The 24099-nt window shown below is 39.0% G+C and overlaps 1 protein-coding gene across 1 annotated transcript; it reads left to right on the top strand.

The window, feature by feature from the left end:
* The first annotated feature begins 3496 nt into the window (after positions 1-3496).
* On the top strand, positions 3497-13856 carry LOC143875636 (uncharacterized). The gene is made up of 3 exons (XM_077377245.1): positions 3497-3839; positions 10161-13393; positions 13506-13856. The coding sequence occupies exons 2-3, from the start codon at positions 10331-10333 to the stop codon at positions 13512-13514; spliced, it is 3072 nt and encodes a 1023-aa protein (XP_077233360.1). The 5' UTR covers positions 3497-3839; positions 10161-10330; the 3' UTR covers positions 13515-13856.
* The last annotated feature ends 10243 nt before the right edge of the window (positions 13857-24099 follow it).

The raw sequence follows: 24099 nt of genomic DNA, 5'->3' as shown, positions 1-24099 counted from the left end.
TAACACCCTTTTGCCCAAACCCAAAACTCCAACTAGAAGATCAACTGGAATCACTCTCCGATCACATCATAGATATATGTAGAGAAAGAAAGGTGAAAGGAGGATCGAAATTTCAAAGTCTTCCACTCAGACTAGCTATCCTCCACTGTCCAAACTTCAGAGAATAAGCTCACAGCTTACACCAAAAGAAGAAGCCCAACTTTAGTTTCTTTTCCAAACCAATCTCTCTTTCTACAACTAGAGACGACTCCCATGGTATTCTAAAATCGTGTGACACAGGGTGTGTTTCGTAACCACACCTCTAAAGTCTTCAATGTGAATAAGCACCACTAATCCTAAGCTATCAAAGGGTCAAAAGAAATACAGGGGAGGGTGAGAAAGGGAAAGGTGATCAACCTTTCTAATAATTATTTTCTAATATCGTTTCAACACGGGTCAAAGATGTCGGCAGGGGATCATTAGGAAACTACTAGACTCAAAAGAGTCGGCCATAAACTCATTACTCTCCACACGATTCATCTTTGGTAAATCTAGACCATTAAATTATTGTGGGCCCACCTTGATCTACAACAATCCAAAAAGTACATAGATCATGTTGGTCATCTCGTGATATTCATCTCATGATCAAGGGGTCAAAGACATAAAACACATATTATTAAGATATAATGCATGATTGGTGTGCCTTTCAAATGTTGGATATTTTTAAAATATTTTATTTTTTAAATAGAAAAATGAGATTATTCAACCAGAATTTTCAAAGAGAAACTTCTTTTTGTGTGAATGATGTTTCCAAAAACTAGAAGACACTTATGTTGTGAAAAGGTATTGTTTTGCGCACTGTTCATGTCAAATCAAGCTATAAGGGGTGCGGATGCGTACTTCAGGGGGTGCGAATTTATCATTGCCCTTGTTTTAAAATGAAAGGGTACTTTTCATTTGACGTGGTGCCTTCATATCCTTTTTATATTCGATTAAAAAAAACAAAGGCTTGCTGTGTCAATTTTAAGATAACTTTCTCCCATTTCACTCTTCTCTTTTCCTATATGTAAGGGCATACTTGTTGTCTTGAACTCGGGGTGCAGACCTTGTTCTTGGGTTTATGCATTATTTCCGTTGGACTTATTTCCATGTAGTCACCTCCGTAAGTGGAGAAAAAGAATCTTTAAGAGACACCTTCGTTGTGCCTTGCCTACCTCTCTTTCTCTCCTATTCTGATTCTTTGTTCTAAAGAGTCACTTTGTTCATCCACCGTTACAATTTGTCACAACATGAAATGGGCAATATTTGCCTTATGGAGAGCAGATTCAAATTCATGCCTCAACTCAGTCGATAAGTCACTTCTTTACCATTTGATTGTTACATTACTTTCTTGCGATCAATTACTTCATTTCCGCCATTTATTAGTATAATCCTAAAGTCCATGTTCATTTTCAATCACAAGTAGGACCTTATAGGCAGTAAAATTTTCACTATAGGTGCAGAATGCTACATTTAAAAAAGAAAACCCCATAAATGTGAATAATCATACTGAAAATATGTACTATAGTGAATAGTTATACTTAATATGTTATTAGTGTGGATAATTACACCGAAAATTTACGATAGTGTGGACACCCACACTGAGTATTTTATAAAGTGGGGATGGATTCAGTGAGAAAAGCTGAGCTAGTGATGATGGCTATCATCTGTTCTAGTGTGGATAACTACAATGAAAGTATGTCTTAGGTGTGGATCTCCACACTAAGAAAACCATATTGGATAAGTTATGGATAGCCACAATGAATTGTAACTAGATTTTTTATTATGGGTTAGCTGGTGTTTGGCTGAACCCTTACCAGTGCATTGAATAGAAGGAAAGAATACAAGAGGAACAGATGAAAGCAGAGAACAAATTGCAAACAAGAGTACAATTTTCCTTCACTATCTAACCGGATTATTTCCATGAGCATTGGAGGGATGAGTGGAAGAGGGATATCTTCTCCCTTGCATGGGCAACCTCACTTTGAGAGGAAGTCTGCGGCCGAGTTTGCTTCCGTCGACACGTGAGTTATGCACCAGGCTTTGAAAGTGTTGAGGATTTCTCGAATGTGGGTTATCATTGGGATATTTTCCATGGGGGCTTGGATTTTCCCCGTAATTACATCTACTGCAAATAATTAATCGGCTTCAATCTATGCATTTGGGGTTCCCCATTTTTGCACCATTTTCACTCCCATGAAAATGGATGAGAGCTCTAGTCCAAAAAACTGTTCTTTCATGACTTCGATGGAGAATAAACCAAGAACTATTGTCTTGAAGAATTTCACCAATTCCAGCTCCTTCGATATTAATCTTGAGCTATCCAGGATCAGGATTCTGCGTTTCATATGGTTTGATTTGGAATATCCTTCCAGTAATACTATCTGGTGTTAGAGCGTGTAGCATTTCTTACCCTTCAACAACTAGCATTACCTAGCAGGCTTATCCTAGCCTTTAGTAAGTGTTGTATTTTTTAGGTGCCTTGAAGTCCTCCTTTGAGTCGTTAAGATTCCTTTTCAGGTCTACCTTAGGGCATGTTTGAATTGCAAGAAAAACATTTCCGATGGAAAAAGCTTTCTTGGAAAATTTCTTCTTTCCACGATTTTGAAGGAAATAATATGATTATTATTATAAATTATAAGTTCCTCTTAATAAAATTTGAATTGTGGTGGTTCCAATTAGCTATTTCATGTGTAAAACAAGTAAGAAATTTTAGAAATATTTTTCCTTTCCAAACGTTTCCACAAAATTCTTGCCATGTAAACAGGGCCTAAAGGATTTCAAGTGAACAAAACTTCGCTCCTCAACATTGAGTAGGAAATGCTCCGCAATTCTACGTGGGTGTAGACACCCCATTTTGACCAGACCCAAGCTTGCGGTGTTCAAGCAAAACCCCATCCAATCACTAAGCTAAGATCTCAAATTACATTGCGAATTAGGGTAGGGTCTCACCAAGGCCCCCGCCAAATTTCATCAAAATCCAAGCCGATTTGTCAAATAAGACGAGCAATGTAGGAAGCATAGTGTAATCTACATAGTGTAATCTAAAAAGGGGGGTGAATCATCTTAAAGGTGGTTGTCCATGGAAAAGGGAGGCATATATATCATTTATTATTATTATTATTATTATTATCATTTTCGTTTTTTTTTTTTTTTTTTTTTTTTTTTTTTTTTTTTTTTTTTATCTGAGATTTTGGGAGTCTCAGATCTAGATCCGAGATTTTAAGAATCTCAGATCTGGATCTGAGATTTTGAGAATCTCAGATCTAGATCTGATATTTTGGGAATCTCAGATCTGGATCTGAGATTTTGGGAAAACTCAGATCTGGATCTGAGATTTTGAGAATCTCAGATCTGGATCTGATATTTTGAGAATCTCAGATCTGGATCTGAGATTTTGGGAGAAAATCTCAGATCTAGATCTGAGATTTTCAACTATAAAAGAAGAGTGTAGAGAGGTGTTTAGGGAGAGAAAAAGAAAAGGAAAAAAGAAAAAAAAGAAGAGGAAAGAAAGAAAAAAGAAGAAGAGAGAAACAGAAAGAAAGAAAAGAGAGAAAAAGAGAGAGAGAGAGAGAGAGAGAGAGAAACACAGAGAGAGGGAGAGGGTTTGGAGATTTTCTTCTCCTACCACCATCTTCTACTTCAATCCCATCTCCTCCCTCCACCTTCACTTTCTCCTCCATCGCCGATCATCCCACCGATCTCCGGCAATCGGGTGGACTTCGACAACTCTGGTCGAATCCCAACCATCTTTCCGTCAATAGCACAATTACAGTTCCTTCATTTGGCTCTACTGGAACTCAGGGAATTATCTACATCAGGTATGTCAATACAATGGATGTATATGGATATGTACTTATTTGCAGATATATATGCGCATGTCTACAAATAGATGTATGTGTCTCTGAATGTGTATGTGTGTTTCCTAGGTATAGTGATCCTTAGTTCTGATTTTTTATTTTTATTTTTTTTTATTTTATTTTTCGACCTCAAATGCTCAAAATTTTCAAAATTAAACATCTCAATCTTGTAGATCTCGTCAAACCGGTCAATTCGACATATGGCAGCCCAAATTTGGCCAAAAGACGAGAGAGTTATGCCCGTTTAAAATTTTCAGTCCATAATGATGTTTTTGTTAAGTGTATTAGAAATTACTGTGTCGTGAAACTTTTGGACTGCTACTGCTTAGAATTGTTCAAAACTGTGAACTGGAAAAGTGTTCGTTATAGTATTTCCTAAAACTTTCTTATTGATCAAATTTTTCCATAAATGCTTTTTAACATGTCAAAAACGACTTGCAAGCTTCAGTTTTTCTAAAAACAATGTCATTTCTGCAACAGCAGCTTGTTGGCCATTTTTAGGCTATTCCAGGTCTGTTTCGCCCGAAGCCATACAAAGAAAAAATGTTATTCAAGAGATTTTCTAATACTTTGTCCTTGTGTGAAGTTTTCCAGAATCAATGTTTTAAGTGTCAAAACGGAGCCCGAACTTTCAGTTAAAACACTAATATGTCCTTTAATTGATGTTTTTGTTGTGTATTAGAAATTACTGTGTCGTGAAACTTTTGGACTGCTACTGCTTAGAATTGTTCAAAACTGTGAACTGGAAAAGTGTTCGTTATAGTATTTCCTAAAACTTCCTTATTGATCAAAGTTTTCCATAAATGCTTTTTAATATGTCAAAAACGACTTGCAAGCTTCAGTTTTTCTGAAAACAATGTCATTTCTACAACAGCAGCTTGTTGGCCATTTTTAGACTACTCCAGGTCTGTTTCGTCCGAAGCCATACAAAGAAAAAATGTTATTCAAGAGATTTTCTAATACTTTGTCCTTGAGTGAATTTTTCCAGAAGCAATGTTTTAAGAGTCAAAACTGAGCCCGAACTTTCAGTTAAAACACTAATATGTCCTTTAATGGCGATGGATCGGAAGAAGCCATTTTCCGACCACTTCTGGCCAGATCCAAACAAAGTGGTCAACTGAGAGAATGTTTCTTATGATGAGATCTACAATTTTGATTAGTAGTATTTTTTATGGTTTTGATGTTTGGGGGGTCCAAAAGTAAGTGCAAAGTTGCATTTTTCACATTATATGTCATAATTGTGCTATTTCTTGAAAATCATGGATAACTTGAGCTCAATTCAATTTTAATAATTGTTTTGGATGTTTGAGCTTGGTAGCAAGTTTTAAATTATATATTGAATCATTCTCATGATTTGTTTGGCATTTTTTACAATTTTTGTTGAAAATTACATGTTGAATGGAGATTTCATTTTTTTTAGATTGTTTTGAGCCTATATAGTTCTAATGCTTGTATTGGGATATGATGAGCATGCTAGCAAGTCAGAAATCACATATTGAATCATTCCCATGATTTGTTTGGCATTTTGACCATTTTTTGAAGAGAATTACATATTGGGTGGAAATTTCACCTTTTCTTTTTTTTAAAAATTGTTTGGAGCTTATATCAATTTTAATGCTTATATTGGGGCGATGAAGGTGCTAGCCCAAGCCCATCCTTAGGGGACTTGCTCAGTCCAAGTAGCATACCCCTCATTTGTATATAGGAGACTTGCCTAGTCTTGCTAGTTTTTTTTCTCTATCCTACCTCTGTGTATAGGAGACTTGCCCAGTCTCTTTCTCTTGCTAAACCTCCTCTTTGTGCGTCGTTTGGTTTTGGGAGAACACCCTACTCGGCTTGGCTTCATACCCCTATCCTATATGGGTATCTGGTTGCACATTTGTTGCACCCTAGGGCTAGGTAGCTGTCCGGCCCGGCTGGGTGTTTTACCTTTGCCAAATATGCGCAGGGTCTCTTATTCTTTTTTTACGTCATTTGTGTCTCGGAGACAAGCCTTGTCTCATGTAGACAGTTTCCCCTTTAGGAGGCTTACTTAGCCTCATGTTAGAGTAGCCTCCTCTTTTAGAGTGAGTCTTTGACTCGATAGTGTTATTAGAGAGTCTCTGACTCATTTATTCTCCCTCTTTAGTGTTGTTAGTTCGGTGTTTCTCCTTTAGAGTTGTTGATTACTTCGCTTTGATTAGAGGCTAACTCAGTCTTATTAGAGCTTTGCTTGCTTGGGATCTTGGATCGTTTTTCTCTCTTCTTGGGACGCTATCTTTCTTGTTGTGGTTTGTCTCTTTGAGACGCCAGTTTCTTGTTGTGGATCGTCTCTTTGAGGCGTTAGTTGCTTGTTCGGGGTTTCCCCTTTTGGTTTTAGAGCTTTGCCCTAGTTTGTGGTTGTTCTCGCGTGTTCCCTTTAAGATTGAAAACATTTAAAGGTTTAGAGCATTGGAAAAGCTTTAAAATCCAAAAACATTAGAAATTTAAAACTCAAAAACATTTGAAAACTTTAAAACTATCAAAAACATTTGAAAATATAAATAAACTAAAAAAAAAATAAATCTAAAGTGTTGAGTGTTTCTTTTATAAGCGTAGTTTGAAAGTTCGTTCCGAACTACGTTGGCTTGATCCCTTTCAACAGGGTACGTAGTGCAGCTCAGGATCCACATCCTAAGTCCAGCCAAACCTTAAAAAATAAACATTTTTAATCTTTAAAAATTACAAAAATATTCAAACCATTTTCAAAAAGATCTTCCTCTAGAGTTAGGAGTATGTCCTAGCTGTTTAGGTTGTGTTCTAGAGTTAAGAGTTTGTCTTGATTGGTATTGATATGGTATGTCTTGTCGTGTGAGTGTCTCTAGAGTTAGGAGGCCTCGAGTCGATCGGTCAGACATCTAGTCGAACCGATGGCTAGATTAGGCATATAGTCAGCCCATAGTTTTCCTTAGGATGCACGGCCTAGTTACACATAGGTTGTAGGAACCACCTGCATTAGCCCAGGGCTAACCTACATTTAGTTAGGGCATATAGGGTGTCCTAAAATTCACAATTTACCGGAATTTAAATAATTGTGTAAGAAACTTTAATAACTAGTCCGGTCTTTTAGATCGAGTCTAGGATAAAGGTCTAGGTGTCTTAGGCATCCTAGCTTAGAATAGGGCATCGAACTACGTGGGCTCCGATTCTTCCCGAGGCCGGGATACGTAGCGCAGCTAGGATGGATGGCCATTCTGGTCCGAGTCCAGTCCTGCATTAGAGTTAGGACTTGTCCTGTCATATATAGCATAGATTTGTATCTCATGTTTTGATGTGTTTTCTTACTTTCTTGTACTGATACTATACCTTTGGTTGTAGCTTGCATGTGTGTGTCCACCAGAAACTTAGACACCCATTAGGCATGTCACTCATAACCTAGCTTTGCTTAGGTGACACATTTTTCATTTCATTTTATGTGTTTATTTCTTCATTCTCAGGAAATGCATGCTTAGGTAGACGATTCCTGAGGATTGTTCCCATTTCACATGATTTTTACCCAACTTCTTTAGAGTTAATGAAAATGGCATAAGAGACCAAGTGCTTGCACTCGGACGAATTGGGGGTGCTCTCAGACCTTCTCCATTCGTAACCAGGCACGAACCCATATATATTTCTGGTTATCCATTGCACAGAGGATTTGATTTTAGGGTTCCATGGCATGTCCATGGATGGCGACTCTGAGTTTATTTTAGGTATGTCTCGATTTTGAACTTCGGTTCCGGATCAAGACATATCTCTTTCTTTTTACATCGCCACTCGTGATATGCTATGAGGGTGGCATCCGTTTTGAGAGTTCCTTGGCAGAGCTCTCATTCACGTGGATGATCCAGAGGATGGTGTAGGGGGCCTGTTCCCTCACCTTCTCATTTCGTCCTCTCCGGATCGGGGTCCACAGGCTGGCGACTCTGCTGGGGAGTTTTTTTGAAACATTGCCTAACTCTATAAAAATGCCATTTTTACTAACTTTGAAGAAATTTGAGCTAAAATCATTTTAAATGGGAACTTTATCGTTAGAATCCAGGGGCACCAGATAGGCGCGTAATTAAAATGAGGGATTCACACACTACACATCATGCATTATCATAATTGTTATTTCTTTCATTGTTTTTCCTTCTTGGTTCCACGGGATAGATTCAATGCGTGCCCGACTGGGATATCTTTATCCTGATGGTACTGTTGAATCTATTTCCAAGCTATGCGCCGGTGCTGCAGCCGTAGACATTGGGCGTACTTTTGTCTACAGCAGCCGATGAGCAATGAAACATACTATGTATAACATGGGGCGTACTTGTGTTATACATGTTAAGTATGTTTCATACGCATAGTACCCGATAGATTGAGTCTGGAGCCCTACTTTGTTTTATATATATTATATATACTTACTAACCTAGTAAAGCCCAACTAGGAAGTACCCGTTTCGAGATTGCATTCATATAGGGTCGAACATGTGTTGCTTACACATGTGGAGCCTAGAGTTAGGAGCTTTGTCCCATCTGTAGACTAGAGTAGCTCACCTTGCGTGGCTACAACACGGTCCTAGCACACTCATCAGTCTGTCTTGAGTCGAGATTTTCTCGACTCCGCTAGATTAGATTTAGGGCTGGTGCCCCTGGTTAGGATTTGTGTGTATGTGTATATACCTATATATATACTGATTATGTATATTATGGTTCTCCTCTTAGTCAGAGATTCTTTATTTAATTCAATCAGTTATATCCATTCCGTTATTCAGATCTAAGTCTAGTCAGTGGCTTTTTGGTCGCCATTATCTTGGCCAGGTTTAGTCCTTGATCTGTTGATTATAGGGTTTGATCAAAGATGTGTGATCACTCATCTTTGATGAAAAAATTCCATGTCCCAGATTGTCAAGCTTATTCCTATTGATCACTTAAAGGTTATCTTCCCTTCCTTATCATCTTGTTCTATCTGAGTGTCAGGTCTGATCATGGCGAACAATCTGTTAGACAAGTGGATAGCCGAGACTATTAAATCTTTTCCGCTAAGGTGTGAAGAATGGAGTATCACTGAGCGTTTCATCGGTTCATTTACTCATCTGAATAGTCGTGGCATAAATTGGAAGTTTCTTCAAGCAGCTGCTAAATGTTGGGATCCTGTTTTCCATGTTTTCCGATTCGGGTCTTTTCAACTCTGTCCTATATTTGAGGACTGGTGTGCCTTGTTAAAGCTTCCTCCCGAGGGACTCTGGATCCGACCTTCAAGCACAGACTCCCCTCATGATCTTTTTTACAAACTTTTTGAAAATAAGATCGTGAAAACTCTGCCTTGCTTAACTGAGAAAAATGTGCAATTTCAAACCCTCATTGAACTGTTTTCTCAAAACGTCGATCCTACTGACTCCCGTTTTCAGAAGTGTCGACGTAATGCCTTAGTCTTTGCTGTCTTTGCACGTCATGTTCTTCGTAGAGATTCTAGTGCTGCTCCTTTCACCTTGTTAACAATTGTAGATCAGATAAATGAGGGGAGAAATCCTGTCCCTACAATGCTAGCTGAAACCTTTTATGGCTTAGACGTTATTGCTAGTAAAAAGGTACAGGATAACTTTTTCGGCTGTGCCAAGCTGTTATATGTGTGGCTATGTGAGAAACTCACTATCCTTCAGCCACAGAACCGCATTGAGTACACCCTTAAAAGTCTTCATTCCTGGAAGACCAAGATTAAGCAATCTCAGCTTAAAGAATGGCACCATTGGTTGCAGACCATAAAGGAAAGCCAAATTCGTTGGGTGAGTCAATCATGTCCACAAATTGTTACCAGTACTTGCCCATACTCATTTGTCCATCTTATGGGTTTAGAAAAATCATCTTTCTATGCACCTTTGTGTTTCCCTTCTCAGATTATTGGAATCTTGTGTCCTCCTAAGGTTATCACACCACCTTGTTGTGAAGACCTTACTCCTGATCTCATTGCATCCATAGTAGCTGCCTGGAGAAACAAAATCACGGAGAGGAGATCTATTTTCATGTCTAAACTTCGAAAGGGAAGAGAATTTGGGGAGCCTGCAAACCGAAGAGCTCGAATTAATGAACCATGAGGATCTTTGGATCAAGATTGTCATTTTATTGTTTTCATTTGTTCAAAGAATTTTTTTTTTTGATTCAGGGTTTTCAGCATTTTTACATTGTAACCGATTGCCGCCAGTATAATCAATACAAAGGATGTTTGTTTTTACTTTTGTCTCTATTGGTACAAACTCTTTTATTTCATTTGTCAATCAATTAATCTAGTTTGTTAACTTCCAATCAGGATTCTGAAAGATAGCAACCATCGCTCCTAAAAAAGACTCCCAAGCTAAGCCTGCCTGGTCTAGACCTACTTCAGTGTCTAGACTTGTTCGTCATTTTGATTCTCCTGTGCCATCCGCAGTACACTCACCTTCTTCACCAGAGTCTTCTGGTTCCTTTGAAGTAAATCAAATGGCAGACACAACTGAACTTTTAATGAGCATGCAAGAGATGATGAAAAACCTCACCCGAGACATGGCAGGAATGAAAGAAGAAATGGCAAACATGAAAACACAGATAAGTGATAAGACTTCCACGTCTAGGCCCGTACTTCAGCCTTCTCATGTTCCAGCTCCGGAGTCGCATAGACCCGTTATCCAGTCTTTCGAGGTGAATTTAGATGATGATCAGTATGCTGCAGAGTATTGTGCTCCAGAGGTTGATAGAGAAAAAGAAAAATTTGAAAAATTTGAGAAGGAAATGTCTGAAAAGTTCAGCAAGATGGCTCATGAGATGGAGCAGATGAGAGTCCAGGGACCCAAGAAATTTGACGTATCTGAATTAATACTATCTTCAACAGTTTCTTTACCGCCCAACTTCAAAGCTCCTGATTATGACAAATATGACGGAACCGGGTGTCCGCGTAACCACATGAGGTGGTTTATCATTTTGTCCCAGCAGTATGGTCTGAGCCGTGAGCAGATGGCCCAGTTATTCCCGATTTCTTTGATTGGGATCGCAAAGAAGTGGTTTCTAAGGTTAAAGCCCGAGGAGGTGAGAACCCTGGAAGATATTTCGGAGAAACTGATAGAGCAATTCTCAATGGAAGAGGGTATTGAGGTCACGAAGAGAGACCTAAAACAGCTAAAGCAAGGTCCTCAAGAGACCTTCACTTTCTTTATCAGGCGCTGGAGACACAAATCTGCTCAGCTAAGCCAGAAAATGACTGAATCAGAGCAGATAAAGCTGGTTCTGAAGAGTTTGTCTCCCACGTATTTTCATTTTCTTGCTCCTCAGCATTACCCGAGCTTTGACCATTTAATCAAGACGGGTACTCAGACAGAAGATGCCATAACAAAAGGCTTGAGAGCCAAGGTTTCTTCTGAAATCCGAGACGGGAAAAGACCTATGGTCCAGTCCAAAGAAATTCATGCTGTCAGTTATACCAGGCCTGTGGCCAGAGTTGCTGCAGAGACTGCTCCAAGGAGAATTGCATATGACAGAAAGTTTGATCCTCTTCCATATCCGATAATAATGATATTCAAAAGGCTTATGAAAGACAGGAAGATCCGGCTCCCAGATATCAAACCTCCACCCAATCCCTTACCCACATTCTGGAAGACGGATCAGTACTGTGAATATCACAGAGGTCCAGGGCATTTGACTGAGAATTGTTTAGCCTTGAAGCATGCCATCCAAAACATGATTGACAAAAATGAGTTGGCAGTGGAGAGACCAAACGTCACTCAAAACCCACTTCCTAACCATCATGCCATGCCTCCTCCTACTACCAACGCCATCTTTACTGACGAACCTCTGCTTGATCCAGCAAACCTCATTTGTGCCATTACAACAGAAAAAACCTATGTCATGAAGTTTGATGATAGGGAGCTGGAGGCAGTAGAAAGGAGAGAACGTTATGTGATTTCCTTCGTTGATGACGAAGTTGCTGAGTCATCATCATCCCAGCCTTGTGTATTTCAGACTGACAGTGTCGGAAATGCAAGGGCAGCTCCTTATGTCTTAAGGGCTGAGGACTTTGAAGAAGATGAGTTATTGTTGTTGGATAACCATTGTGACGAGATGCGTCACATGACCCGTGGTGGGCGTGTATTCAAGCCTCAAGAATTGTGTGTTGAAAATCCTGCAGAGGTTGCACGAAATGCTGAAAACCAGAGACAGAATAAGGTCAGTAAGGTCAGCGCCGATGAAGAAGAAGAGAGCTTGTTAAAGCAGTTGAAAAAGACTCAGGCTAATATTTCTGTATGGGGTTTACTCATGGCCTCATCTAAGCACAGAAAATTAGTCCTTCAAGAGCTTAACTCAGCACAAGTCTCTGTAGACACTACTCCTGATGAGCTGGTAAGCTTGGTTGCCATGACAAGAGTGTCTAAGACTTTATCTTTCACTGACGACGATCTGCCTTCTGAGGGCCGAGACCACACCAAATCTCTGAAAATCACAGTAGTTTGCAACAAGAAGAGAGTACCAGAGGTATTGGTTGATAATGGCTCTGCTCTGAATGTATGCCCGTTGAGTACTGCAACAACTCTTGGATTTGGTCCTGCGGATTTCATCCCATCTGAACAGGGTATTCTGGCATACGATGGTACTCGCCGAGATGTGATCGGAACCCTAGTAACTGAGATACAAATCGGAGGAGAAGACTTCGAAATAGAATTCCAGGTTTTGGACATCAAAGCCTCATTTTTGCTGTTACTTGGGCGCCCCTGGTTGCACAAGTTCGGGGTTGTTCCTTCCTCTCTTCACCAAAAGCTGAAATTTCTTCGTAAAAACGGAGTGGTAACCGTAAAGGGAGACCCGGACCTGGAAGTAGGACTGATTACTCAGGACCTGACAATGGAGAAGTCTGAGGATGTTAGTTTAACTGGATTTTCACTAGAGGTGGCTACCATCACCTTTAAAGAAGCTATGAATGAGGAAATTTGTTTCCTGACCAGTACAAACTTGAATGTCGTTCGGATGGTTCGTCGACAGGGATACATGCCAGGTGCAGGGCTGGGGAAATACCATCAGGGTTTGACCGAATTCCCTGAGTTCGAATCCTTCAATGGTCTGTTTGGGCTAGGGTACAAGCCCTCAAAGAAGGAAATTAAAGAAATGAGGTTGCTGATGATGAAATGGGCTGAATGTCGCCGCAGAGGGTTAGAATTACCAATGGCGCCGATTAGTTTGACGATGAACGGCCGGTTTAGGAAAGAAGGTGCTGATGTCCCTTTTTGTGGTTTTGCCGAGACTTGGCTGGATGAGAGTTCAGGGCAAAGGTTGCCAGGCTTTGAAATTTTCTTCGATTTGCAGTTGGAAGACAAGCAGACTGGTCTGCAGATTTCAGAAGTTGAGTCAGAAGCTGATTGGGCAGAGCATGTAGAGTCGAGCCTTCTGAGTTCATTGTTTCTTGAAGATTCACAGACTATTGCTGTGATCGACCAGAGGATTTCAATTTTGAACCCTACCCATTTAATCATCCCGGCAGAAGAACCATTGACCAATTGGACTTTTCAGGTCATACCTCAGGTTACTTTCCTAAACAGTCGTGTCCCTCCAAAAGAGTCAGTTGTCCATAAGTACCCGTCAGTCTTTAAGTTTGATTCAGAGTCTGTTTATTCTAATAATTCTTTTGATGCAGGTAATATAAATGTCGAGTCTCCTGAAGTCGATGATGATTCCTCTTCTTCCAGAGGGATCAAGTCAGATGCTGCCTCTATCGTTGATTCAGATATTATTTCCATACATAGTTCAGAGTCAATTGACATAAATGTCAATATGTTCGTTGAGTCCGTAAATTTGTTTCAAGAGTCTATTGTAAAGCCCGATGTGGGTGATTCATCATTTCATGTACTTGATTCAGCATTCAATGAAATAAAAAATTCTTCTGAGTACATTCCTGTCTCTACTTTTATTTCTACTGTTTCTGCTTCAGAATTTGATAATCTTAATAATAACAATCAAGACTCCCCCTCTGATGAGGATGCCGACGACACTCCTCCTGAAATCAAATACATGATTCAACAGGATGAGAATCGCCGAGCAAAACCACTCGAAGAGGAAATTGAAACCGTGAATATAGGTGACGAAACCTTGATTCAGGAGATTCGAATTGGTAAAACTTTATCTCCTGAAGAACGCAAGGAATTAATCGCCTTACTTAAAGAGTTCAAGGAAGTTTTTGCTTGGTCATATGATGACATGCCAGGGTTAAGTGAAGAAATTGTTCAACATCGCTTACCCTTAATCCCTGGTATTAAGCCAAAGAAGCAAAAGCTCCGAAAACTCAAAACTGAATGGGAGTTGAAAGTTTATGAAGAAGTTAAGAAGCTGTTGGAGGTAAAATTCATTCAAGTAGTTGAATACCCAGAATGGCTTGCAAACATTGTACCGGTGCCCAAAAAGGACGGGAAAGTTCGAATGTGTGTCGATTTTCGAGACCTGAACAAGGCAAGTCCTAAGGATGACTTTCCTCTTCCCAATATTGATCTCCTGGTTGATAATACAGCTGGTCATGCTCTTCTATCCTTTATGGATGGTTTCTCAGGCTACAATCAGATTAAGATGGCGCCCGAGGACATGATGAAGACAGCGTTCATTACTCAGTGGGGTACATACTGCTACAGGGTGATGCCGTTTGGTTTGAAAAATGCAGGTGCTACATATCAGAGGGCTGCTACAACTCTTTTACATGATATGATCCATAAAGAGGTCGAGGTATATGTTGATGACATGATTGTGAAAGGCAAGACTCGACCTGAGCACACTGTTGCCCTGAGAAGGTTCTTTGAACGGATCAGGAAGTATCAGCTTCGCCTAAATCCGAGTAAGTGCGTCTTTGGTGTTACATCAGGAAAGCTCTTAGGGTTTATGGTCAGTGAAAGAGGGATTGAAGTAGACCCGCAAAAGATTAAGGCAATTCAAGAAATGCAGCCGCCGAAGACAGAAAGGCAGATCCGAGGTTTCCTTGGCAAAGTTCAGTATCTGAGACGGTTCATATCACATCTGACGATGACGTGTGAACCCATTTTCAAGCTTTTGAAAAAGAATTCCTCGAAGAAGTGGAATGAAGAATGTCAGGAGGCATTTGAAAAGGTTAAGCAGTGTCTATCCTTGCCCCCTGTCCTATCGCCAGTTACACCAGGCCAGCCATTATTGTTGTACTTGTCTATCACAGATACAGCGATGGGTTGCATGCTTGCTCAGCAAGATTCAGAGTCTAAACGGGAGAAGCCCATTTACTACATCAGTAAGAAGATGCTGGAATACGAGTTAAAGTACACAGTTTTGGAAAAGACATGTCTAGCATTAGTTTGGGCTACCCAGCGGCTTAGACATTATTTGCTTTCGAGCAAGATCTTTTTGCTTTCACGGATGGATCCGCTAAAATACTTGTTTGAGAAGCCCGCCCTTACAGGAAGAACCGCAAGATGGTTGTTGTTATTGTCTGAGTTTGACATCACCTATGTCACTCAGAAATCAATTAAAGGGCGTGTCGTTGCTGAACAGTTGGCTGATGCACCCGTTGAAGAGAATGCTTTTCTGAAGGCAGAATTTCCTGACGAAGAGATAATGGATATTGAAGAAGAAGCGTCAAGTACTAAGTGGCTTATGTATTTTGATGGAGCTGTAAACAGTCGAGGACAAGGAGTAGGAGCTGTGCTTATATCCCCTCGGAAAGAGTATATTCCTGTTTCTATCAAGCTACAGTTTGAATGTACGAACAATATGGCCGAGTATGAAGCTTGCATCGCCGGGTTAGAGGCAGCCTTAGCTTTGGAAATTCAAGATATTGATGTGTTTGGGGATTCTATCTTGATCATTTGCCAGATTAATGGGCAATGGAAAACTCGAGAAGATAAATTGATCCCTTATAACACTTATTTGGAATCTTTAGTCAGAAAGTTCAAGAACATTACGTTCACTCACTTGTCAAGGACCAGAAATCATTTTGCTGACGCTTTGGCTACTTTGGCCTCGATGTTAGACATTTCTATATCAATGGAGGTTCAGCCGCTAGTTGTCAGACTTCAGTGGGCCCCTTCGCATGTGAATGCAATAGAGATTTTAGCCAGGTGTCCAGATGGGAAGCCATGGTATATAGATATCAAGAATTTTATTGCTGGTAAAGGGCATCCTCCAGAAGCTTCAAGCAAAGAGAGGAAGACTCTTCAGAAGTTGGTTGCCAACTTCGTTATTTGTGGTGAAGAGCTGTACAGAAGGTCATTTGATGGCATACAGCTTCTCTGTGTTGATGAAGACAAAGCCGCAGAGCTTATTGAGCAGACCCATGAGGGAGTTTGTGGACCTCATATGAATGGCAAGATGTTGTCTAGAAAGATTTTGAGGCTTGGATTCTATTGGCCCACAATGGAAGCAGATTGCTTCGCATTTGTGAAGAAATGCCATAAGTGTCAAATCTATGCAAATCTTATTCATGTTCCTCCTTCGGAGTTGCACTCTATGACTTCTCCATGGCCGTTTTCAGTCTGGGGAATTGATATAATTGGGAAGGTTTATCCGAAATCTTCGAGCGGGCATGAGTATATTCTAGTCGCAATTGATTACTTTACGAAATGGATTGAAGCCGCTTCGTATGCTTCCATAACATCGAACACAGTTGCGAAGTTCATCCGTGCCAACATTATTTGCAGATATGGAGTGCCTCATGAGCTAATTTCAGATAATGGGTCGCATTTCAAGAAAGAGGTGTTACACCTGTGTGAAGAGTTCAAGATAAAGCATCACAAGTCATCTCCTTACAGACCTCAAACAAACGGGGCTGTAGAGGCGGCAAATAAGAATATTAAAGTCATTATCAGTAAGATGACTGAGACTTATAAGGATTGGTCGAATAAGCTTCCATATGCCTTGTGGGCTTATCGGACATCAATCAGATCTTCAACTGGTGTAACTCCGTATTCTTTGGTGTACGGAATGGAGGCAGTCCTCCCTGTTGAGCTTAGAATTCCCTCTTTGAGAGTGATGATGGAAGCTGACTTACCAGAGTCTGATTGGGCTAAAGCCAGACATGATGAGCTGCATATGATAGATGAGAAGAGGCTGAGAGCCTTGTATCATATCCAAGGATATCAGAGGCGGATCGAAAGAGCCTTCAACAAGAAAGTTCGTGTCCGAGATTTGAAGCCTGGAGATCTTGTTTTGAAGTCCTACAAGGCACCGGTATTTGATCCTCGAGGGAAATTCAGGCCAAACTGGTCTGGTCCTTATATAGTCGATGAAGTCCTGCCTGGAAAAGCCGTAAGACTCCTCAATGAAAATGGAGAAAAATTAAATGAACCTACAAACCTGGATCAGTTAAAAAAGTATTATGCTTAAATATACCAGGAGGCCGTCTTTGATCGACCTGAGCTTTGAGCCAACAGCCTAAATGTTTTAAATCGTTTTGCAAACCCTTTGGGCCTATAAATCAATTTGTTTCTTTGATAAACCCAAACTAGGGGCATTTTTTTTATATATATAGACATATAAAAAAAAAAGTAGTAGTTTGAACTACGTTATGACCTGATCCCTATCTCTTCAGGGGTACGTAGGCAACTTGATTTATTTAGGTTCGGTCAAACCTTGGGATAAAATTCCTTTTCAAAAATTTTGAAGTTAAATGCTAAACAATTCTTTAAAAAATCCCAAAGCGAACTACGTGGACCTGATCCTCCATTTTTGAGGTACGTAGGTAGTCTGGCTAGACCAGATTCGGTCCAAATCCTTAGAACCTTAGGTATTCTGCCTTTTTGAACCTAAGCCTACCTGAAAGTCCTCCTGGTGTATTTAGACCCAGATTTGCAGAGAAATCGAAAAAGAGAAGCGAAAAAAAAATGATGGAGTCTTAGACCCGCTAAGTTGAAAACCTGAAAGGACAATTTAGGCAAAAATAAGGGCATTGAGCCTGCTGGATGAAAAATCTGCAAGGGCAGACAGTCCAGGCAAAAATTAAGGCATGCGGTCCGCTAAATCGAAAACCCAAAAGAGCGATTTGGTCACGGCAAGACTTCATGAAGGACAGAGCTATCTGAAAGCCAGTTGAACTTCTCTTTTTCTCTTTGGCTCTTCTTTAATGTCTGAATAAGTGCCATCAGAGCTTCTTTGGTTACTCTTTGAGTCAGGAAATTGAAACTAAGTAATCTGAAGGTATAATAACCATGATGGAGATCTTGAAAAGAGGTTGGAACATCTTTAAACATGATATTTTAAAAACAAAAAAAAGGCCCTAAGAGTGGTGGACTTTTAACCATTTTTAAAAATGTTTATCAGTTTCAGAAGCAGATTCAGTCTCTTTTAAAGTCTTGTTTAAAACTCGTCAAAGTCTTTAATCATTGTCTGTCAAAGTTAGTTTGTTGTCGACTCAAAGTCAATTTCCAGAGTCCTATTTAGTCAGTATTCTTCCCAAAGCCGGGGTGATAAAGACTCAGAAGCTTAGAGAAGCAGAGAATTTGTGGTTCCTGTGGATAATGTAAAGCAGAGCAATGTTCATATGTCGGCAAGCTTTCAGCTCAGTTTCGATATCAGCAGATGGCAAAGATGAAAAAATTTCGGGTGTAACAAGTTTCTGGTGCCTATGAAAAACCTTGTAAACCCAGGTGTTTATCAGAAAAATTTGTTGTAATCTCAAATGTTCAGCCTTTGGCCCATTCCCTTTTTGTTGCTCTCTAATGAATTTTGTCATGGAAGTAATCATACTAGGGGCATCTTTTATGACTTATGTCATAAAAGATGTCAAGTAATCATTGAGATTTGAAATAAATATTTTTATAAAATAGAGACTAAAGAAGTTCGAACACTCTTTATATTGAGCTTCTTAGTCAGGTTATTTTCCTTTGGAGTTGAATTTCTTTGAAAAATCTTTATCCCAGTGGAATCTAGAATTCACTACAGAGATTTTCAAATTTCAGTAAAATGCTTTGCATCTTTTTTTTTTCACTCCAGAGAATTCGCTCAAAAAAAAAAAAAAAAAAAAAAGGTGTTTGACCTTCAAAAATTCTCTCAAGTTACTCGAGTTTTGAAAGATTTTTAATAAAGATAAAACTTAACAGATTCCGTATTCCACGATCTGGTCTTTCTCCGAACCTGTGTTACACAGTTTGTTCTTTTCTTCAATCATTTTGAAAAATTTTAATAGGGGGAATCACCGAACCTGTGTTACACGGTTTGGTCTTTTCTTCGCTCATTTTGAAAGGTTTTAATTGGGGAAAAATCGTTGATTCTGTGTTACACGGATTGGTCTTTTTCCTTCTCCCGGGTATTTAATACCCTGATGATTAGTATTGTAATGTCAAATAGTGACTTACCTAATCATCGTTCCGCAATGTGCAGCTTCCTAACGTGTTAGGAGTCATGTGTATCTGCGAAGAGGTTTGTAGGGGACTGTTTAGCAGAACCTGCGAATTTGGATTTACGTGTAACTGTTTAGCAGAACCATGTAATCCAGAGTGATTCGCTACCTTGAAAGAGAGGAGTTAGAATTACTCGGATAGTTAAACAGATTTATTTTCAGCAATGGTCTGTATAACTATCGTTAGGCTTGAGACTTAGTCTCGCCTTGGGTATTAGAAGTTTGAGTTTAGCTCAAATATTCGAGTACCCCGATGATTAGTAATGTAATGTCAAGTAGTGACTTACCTAATCATCGTTCCGTAATGTGCAGCTTCCTAACGTGTTCGGAGTCATGTGTATCTGCGAAGAAGTTTGTAGGGGACTGTTTAGCAGGACCTACGAATTTGGGTTTATGTGGAACTGTTTAGCAGAACCATGTAATCCGGAGTGATTCGCTACCTTGAAAGAGAGGAGTTAGAATTACTCGGATAGTTAAACAGATTTATTTTCAGCAATGATCTGTATAACTATCGTTAGGCTTGAGACTTAGTCTCGCCTTGGGTATTAGAAGTTTGAGTTTAGCTCGAATATTCGAGTACCCTAATAAGTGGTCGAGAAAGTTTTAGACTGATCGACGAGATTTTATTGGAGTTCGAAATTACCAAACCTGCGTTACGCGGTTTGGTCTTTTTTGAAAGATTTTAACAGAGTTTGAAATTACCAAACCTGCGTTACGCGGTTTGGTCTTTTTGAAAGATTTTAACAAAGTTTGAAATTCTCAAACCTGCGTTACGCGGTTTGGTCTTTTTGAAAGATTTTAATAGAGTTTGAAAATACCGAACCTGCGTTACGCGGTTTGGTCTTTTTGAAAGATTTTTAATGGAGAAACTCACTGAACCTGTGTTACACGGTTTGGTCTTTTCTTCGATCATTTTTTTTAAGGAAAATATTTCCGATCCGGCGTTACGCAGATTGGTCTTCGCCCGGATACTTAGTACCCTGATGATTAGTAGTGTAATGTCAAGTAGTGACTTACCTAATCATCGTTCCGCAATGTGCAGCTTCCTAACGTGTTAGGAGTCATGTGTATCTGCGAAGAAGTTTGTAGGGAACTGTTTAGCAGAACCTGCGAATTTGGATTTACGTGGAACTGTTTAGCAGAACCATGTGATCCGGAGTGATTCGCTACCTTGAAAGAGAGGAGTTAGAATTACTCGGATAGTTAAACAGATTTATTTTCAGCAATGATCTGTATAACTATCGTTAGGCTTGAGACTTAGTCTCGCCTTGGGTATTAGAAGTTTGAGTTTAGCTCAAATATTCGAGTACTCCGATGATTAGTAATGTAATGTCAAGTAGTGACTTACCTAATCATCGTTCCACAATGTGCAGCTTCCTAACGTGTTAGGAGTCATGTGTATCTGCGAAGAGGTTTGTAGGGGACTGTTTAGCAGGACCTACGAATTTGGGTTTATGTGGAACTGTTTAGCAGAACCGCGTAACCTAGAGTGATTCGCTACCTTGAAAGAGAGGAGTGAGAATTACTCTGATAGTTAAACAGATTTATTTTCAGCAATGATCTATATATCTATCGCCAGGCCTGAGACTTAGTCTCGCCTCGGGATTAGAAGTTTGAGTTTAGCTCAAATATTCGAACACCCTATAATTGGTCGAGTCTTTGACTGATCGGCATGATTTTAAAAAAATATATATATAAATTTTTTTTTTTTACTCTTTGAGTATTTGGTTTTGCACTTGTTTTGGACGAGTTTTGATTCATTGGTCTTTGGCCTATTTTTGCAGGTTTTCTAAAAAGGAAAAACTCTTTGAGTTTGTGCTTGTCTTAGACAAATTGCAACGTGGTTGATATAAAAAAAAAAAAAAAAAAAATGAAAGCTCTTTGAGTAATTGGAGTGATTGGTTTGTTTGTTTGGTTTGTGCTCTTTGAGCATTTGATATGTTTACTTTGGCTTAGCCTGATATATAAAAATAAATAAAAATGTTTGTGTTTTTAAAAAATTGCTCGTTCCTCTTTGTTAACTAGTTTAGATAGTTGAGTCATGAGTATTAGGGAGAGACTATCTCTTTGAGATGTCTTAGTTGCCGAGTTAAGAGTCGGTGAGAGGCTATCTCCTATTGTTGGTAGAGTTTTATCTTTGTGAATATCATTTTAAAACTGAAAACCCAAAAATTTGCTTTGCTTTCGGGTCAGTCAAAATGTGTCGTCTGTTCAGCTTTGCCATTCGCGTGACAAGCACGCTCTGCCAAAGAGGGGCATCTGTAGACACCCCATTTTGACCAGACCCAAGCTTGCGGTGTTCAAGCAAAACCCCATCCAATCACTAAGCTAAGATCTCAAATTACATTGCGAATTAGGGTAGGGTCTCACCAAGGCCCCCGCCAAATTTCATCAAAATCCAAGCCGATTTGTCAAATAAGACGAGCAATGTAGGAAGCATAGTGTAATCTACATAGTGTAATCTAAAAAGGGGGGTGAATCATCTTAAAGGTGGTTGTCCATGGAAAAGGGAGGCATATATATCATTTATTATTATTATTATTATTATTATCATTTTCGTTTTTTTTTTTTTTTTTTTTTTTTTTTTTTTTTTTTTTTTTTATCTGAGATTTTGGGAGTCTCAGATCTAGATCCGAGATTTTAAGAATCTCAGATCTGGATCTGAGATTTTGAGAATCTCAGATCTAGATCTGATATTTTGGGAATCTCAGATCTGGATCTGAGATTTTGGGAAAACTCAGATCTGGATCTGAGATTTTGAGAATCTCAGATCTGGATCTGATATTTTGAGAATCTCAGATCTGGATCTGAGATTTTGGGAGAAAATCTCAGATCTAGATCTGAGATTTTCAACTATAAAAGAAGAGTGTAGAGAGGTGTTTAGGGAGAGAAAAAGAAAAGGAAAAAAGAAAAAAAAGAAGAGGAAAGAAAGAAAAAAGAAGAAGAGAGAAACAGAAAGAAAGAAAAGAGAGAAAAAGAGAGAGAGAGAGAGAGAGAGAGAGAAACACAGAGAGAGGGAGAGGGTTTGGAGATTTTCTTCTCCTACCACCATCTTCTACTTCAATCCCATCTCCTCCCTCCACCTTCACTTTCTCCTCCATCGCCGATCATCCCACCGATCTCCGGCAATCGGGTGGACTTCGACAACTCTGGTCGAATCCCAACCATCTTTCCGTCAATAGCACAATTACAGTTCCTTCATTTGGCTCTACTGGAACTCAGGGAATTATCTACATCAGGTATGTCAATACAATGGATGTATATGGATATGTACTTATTTGCAGATATATATGCGCATGTCTACAAATAGATGTATGTGTCTCTGAATGTGTATGTGTGTTTCCTAGGTATAGTGATCCTTAGTTCTGATTTTTTATTTTTATTTTTTTTTATTTTATTTTTCGACCTCAAATGCTCAAAATTTTCAAAATTAAACATCTCAATCTTGTAGATCTCGTCAAACCGGTCAATTCGACATATGGCAGCCCAAATTTGGCCAAAAGACGAGAGAGTTATGCCCGTTTAAAATTTTCAGTCCATAATGATGTTTTTGTTAAGTGTATTAGAAATTACTGTGTCGTGAAACTTTTGGACTGCTACTGCTTAGAATTGTTCAAAACTGTGAACTGGAAAAGTGTTCGTTATAGTATTTCCTAAAACTTTCTTATTGATCAAATTTTTCCATAAATGCTTTTTAACATGTCAAAAACGACTTGCAAGCTTCAGTTTTTCTAAAAACAATGTCATTTCTGCAACAGCAGCTTGTTGGCCATTTTTAGGCTATTCCAGGTCTGTTTCGCCCGAAGCCATACAAAGAAAAAATGTTATTCAAGAGATTTTCTAATACTTTGTCCTTGTGTGAAGTTTTCCAGAATCAATGTTTTAAGTGTCAAAACGGAGCCCGAACTTTCAGTTAAAACACTAATATGTCCTTTAATTGATGTTTTTGTTGTGTATTAGAAATTACTGTGTCGTGAAACTTTTGGACTGCTACTGCTTAGAATTGTTCAAAACTGTGAACTGGAAAAGTGTTCGTTATAGTATTTCCTAAAACTTCCTTATTGATCAAAGTTTTCCATAAATGCTTTTTAATATGTCAAAAACGACTTGCAAGCTTCAGTTTTTCTGAAAACAATGTCATTTCTACAACAGCAGCTTGTTGGCCATTTTTAGACTACTCCAGGTCTGTTTCGTCCGAAGCCATACAAAGAAAAAATGTTATTCAAGAGATTTTCTAATACTTTGTCCTTGAGTGAATTTTTCCAGAAGCAATGTTTTAAGAGTCAAAACTGAGCCCGAACTTTCAGTTAAAACACTAATATGTCCTTTAATGGCGATGGATCGGAAGAAGCCATTTTCCGACCACTTCTGGCCAGATCCAAACAAAGTGGTCAACTGAGAGAATGTTTCTTATGATGAGATCTACAATTTTGATTAGTAGTATTTTTTATGGTTTTGATGTTTGGGGGGTCCAAAAGTAAGTGCAAAGTTGCATTTTTCACATTATATGTCATAATTGTGCTATTTCTTGAAAATCATGGATAACTTGAGCTCAATTCAATTTTAATAATTGTTTTGGATGTTTGAGCTTGGTAGCAAGTTTTAAATTATATATTGAATCATTCTCATGATTTGTTTGGCATTTTTTACAATTTTTGTTGAAAATTACATGTTGAATGGAGATTTCATTTTTTTTAGATTGTTTTGAGCCTATATAGTTCTAATGCTTGTATTGGGATATGATGAGCATGCTAGCAAGTCAGAAATCACATATTGAATCATTCCCATGATTTGTTTGGCATTTTGACCATTTTTTGAAGAGAATTACATATTGGGTGGAAATTTCACCTTTTCTTTTTTTTAAAAATTGTTTGGAGCTTATATC

Source organism: Tasmannia lanceolata, unplaced genomic scaffold (assembly GCF_043159265.1).
Source record: "Tasmannia lanceolata isolate RefF3 unplaced genomic scaffold, GAP_Taslan_0.1 ptg000004l, whole genome shotgun sequence".
Lineage (NCBI taxonomy): Eukaryota > Viridiplantae > Streptophyta > Magnoliopsida > Canellales > Winteraceae > Tasmannia > Tasmannia lanceolata.
The sequence above is the reverse complement of the archived record's forward strand: the minus strand, read 5'-3'. Positions and strand labels throughout refer to the sequence as shown.

What these genes read in the sequence shown, in the direction of transcription:
- LOC143875636 (XM_077377245.1), top strand. Translation starts at nt 10,331, where the DNA reads ATGGCAGACACAACTGAACTTTTAATGAGCATGCAAGAGATGATGAAA.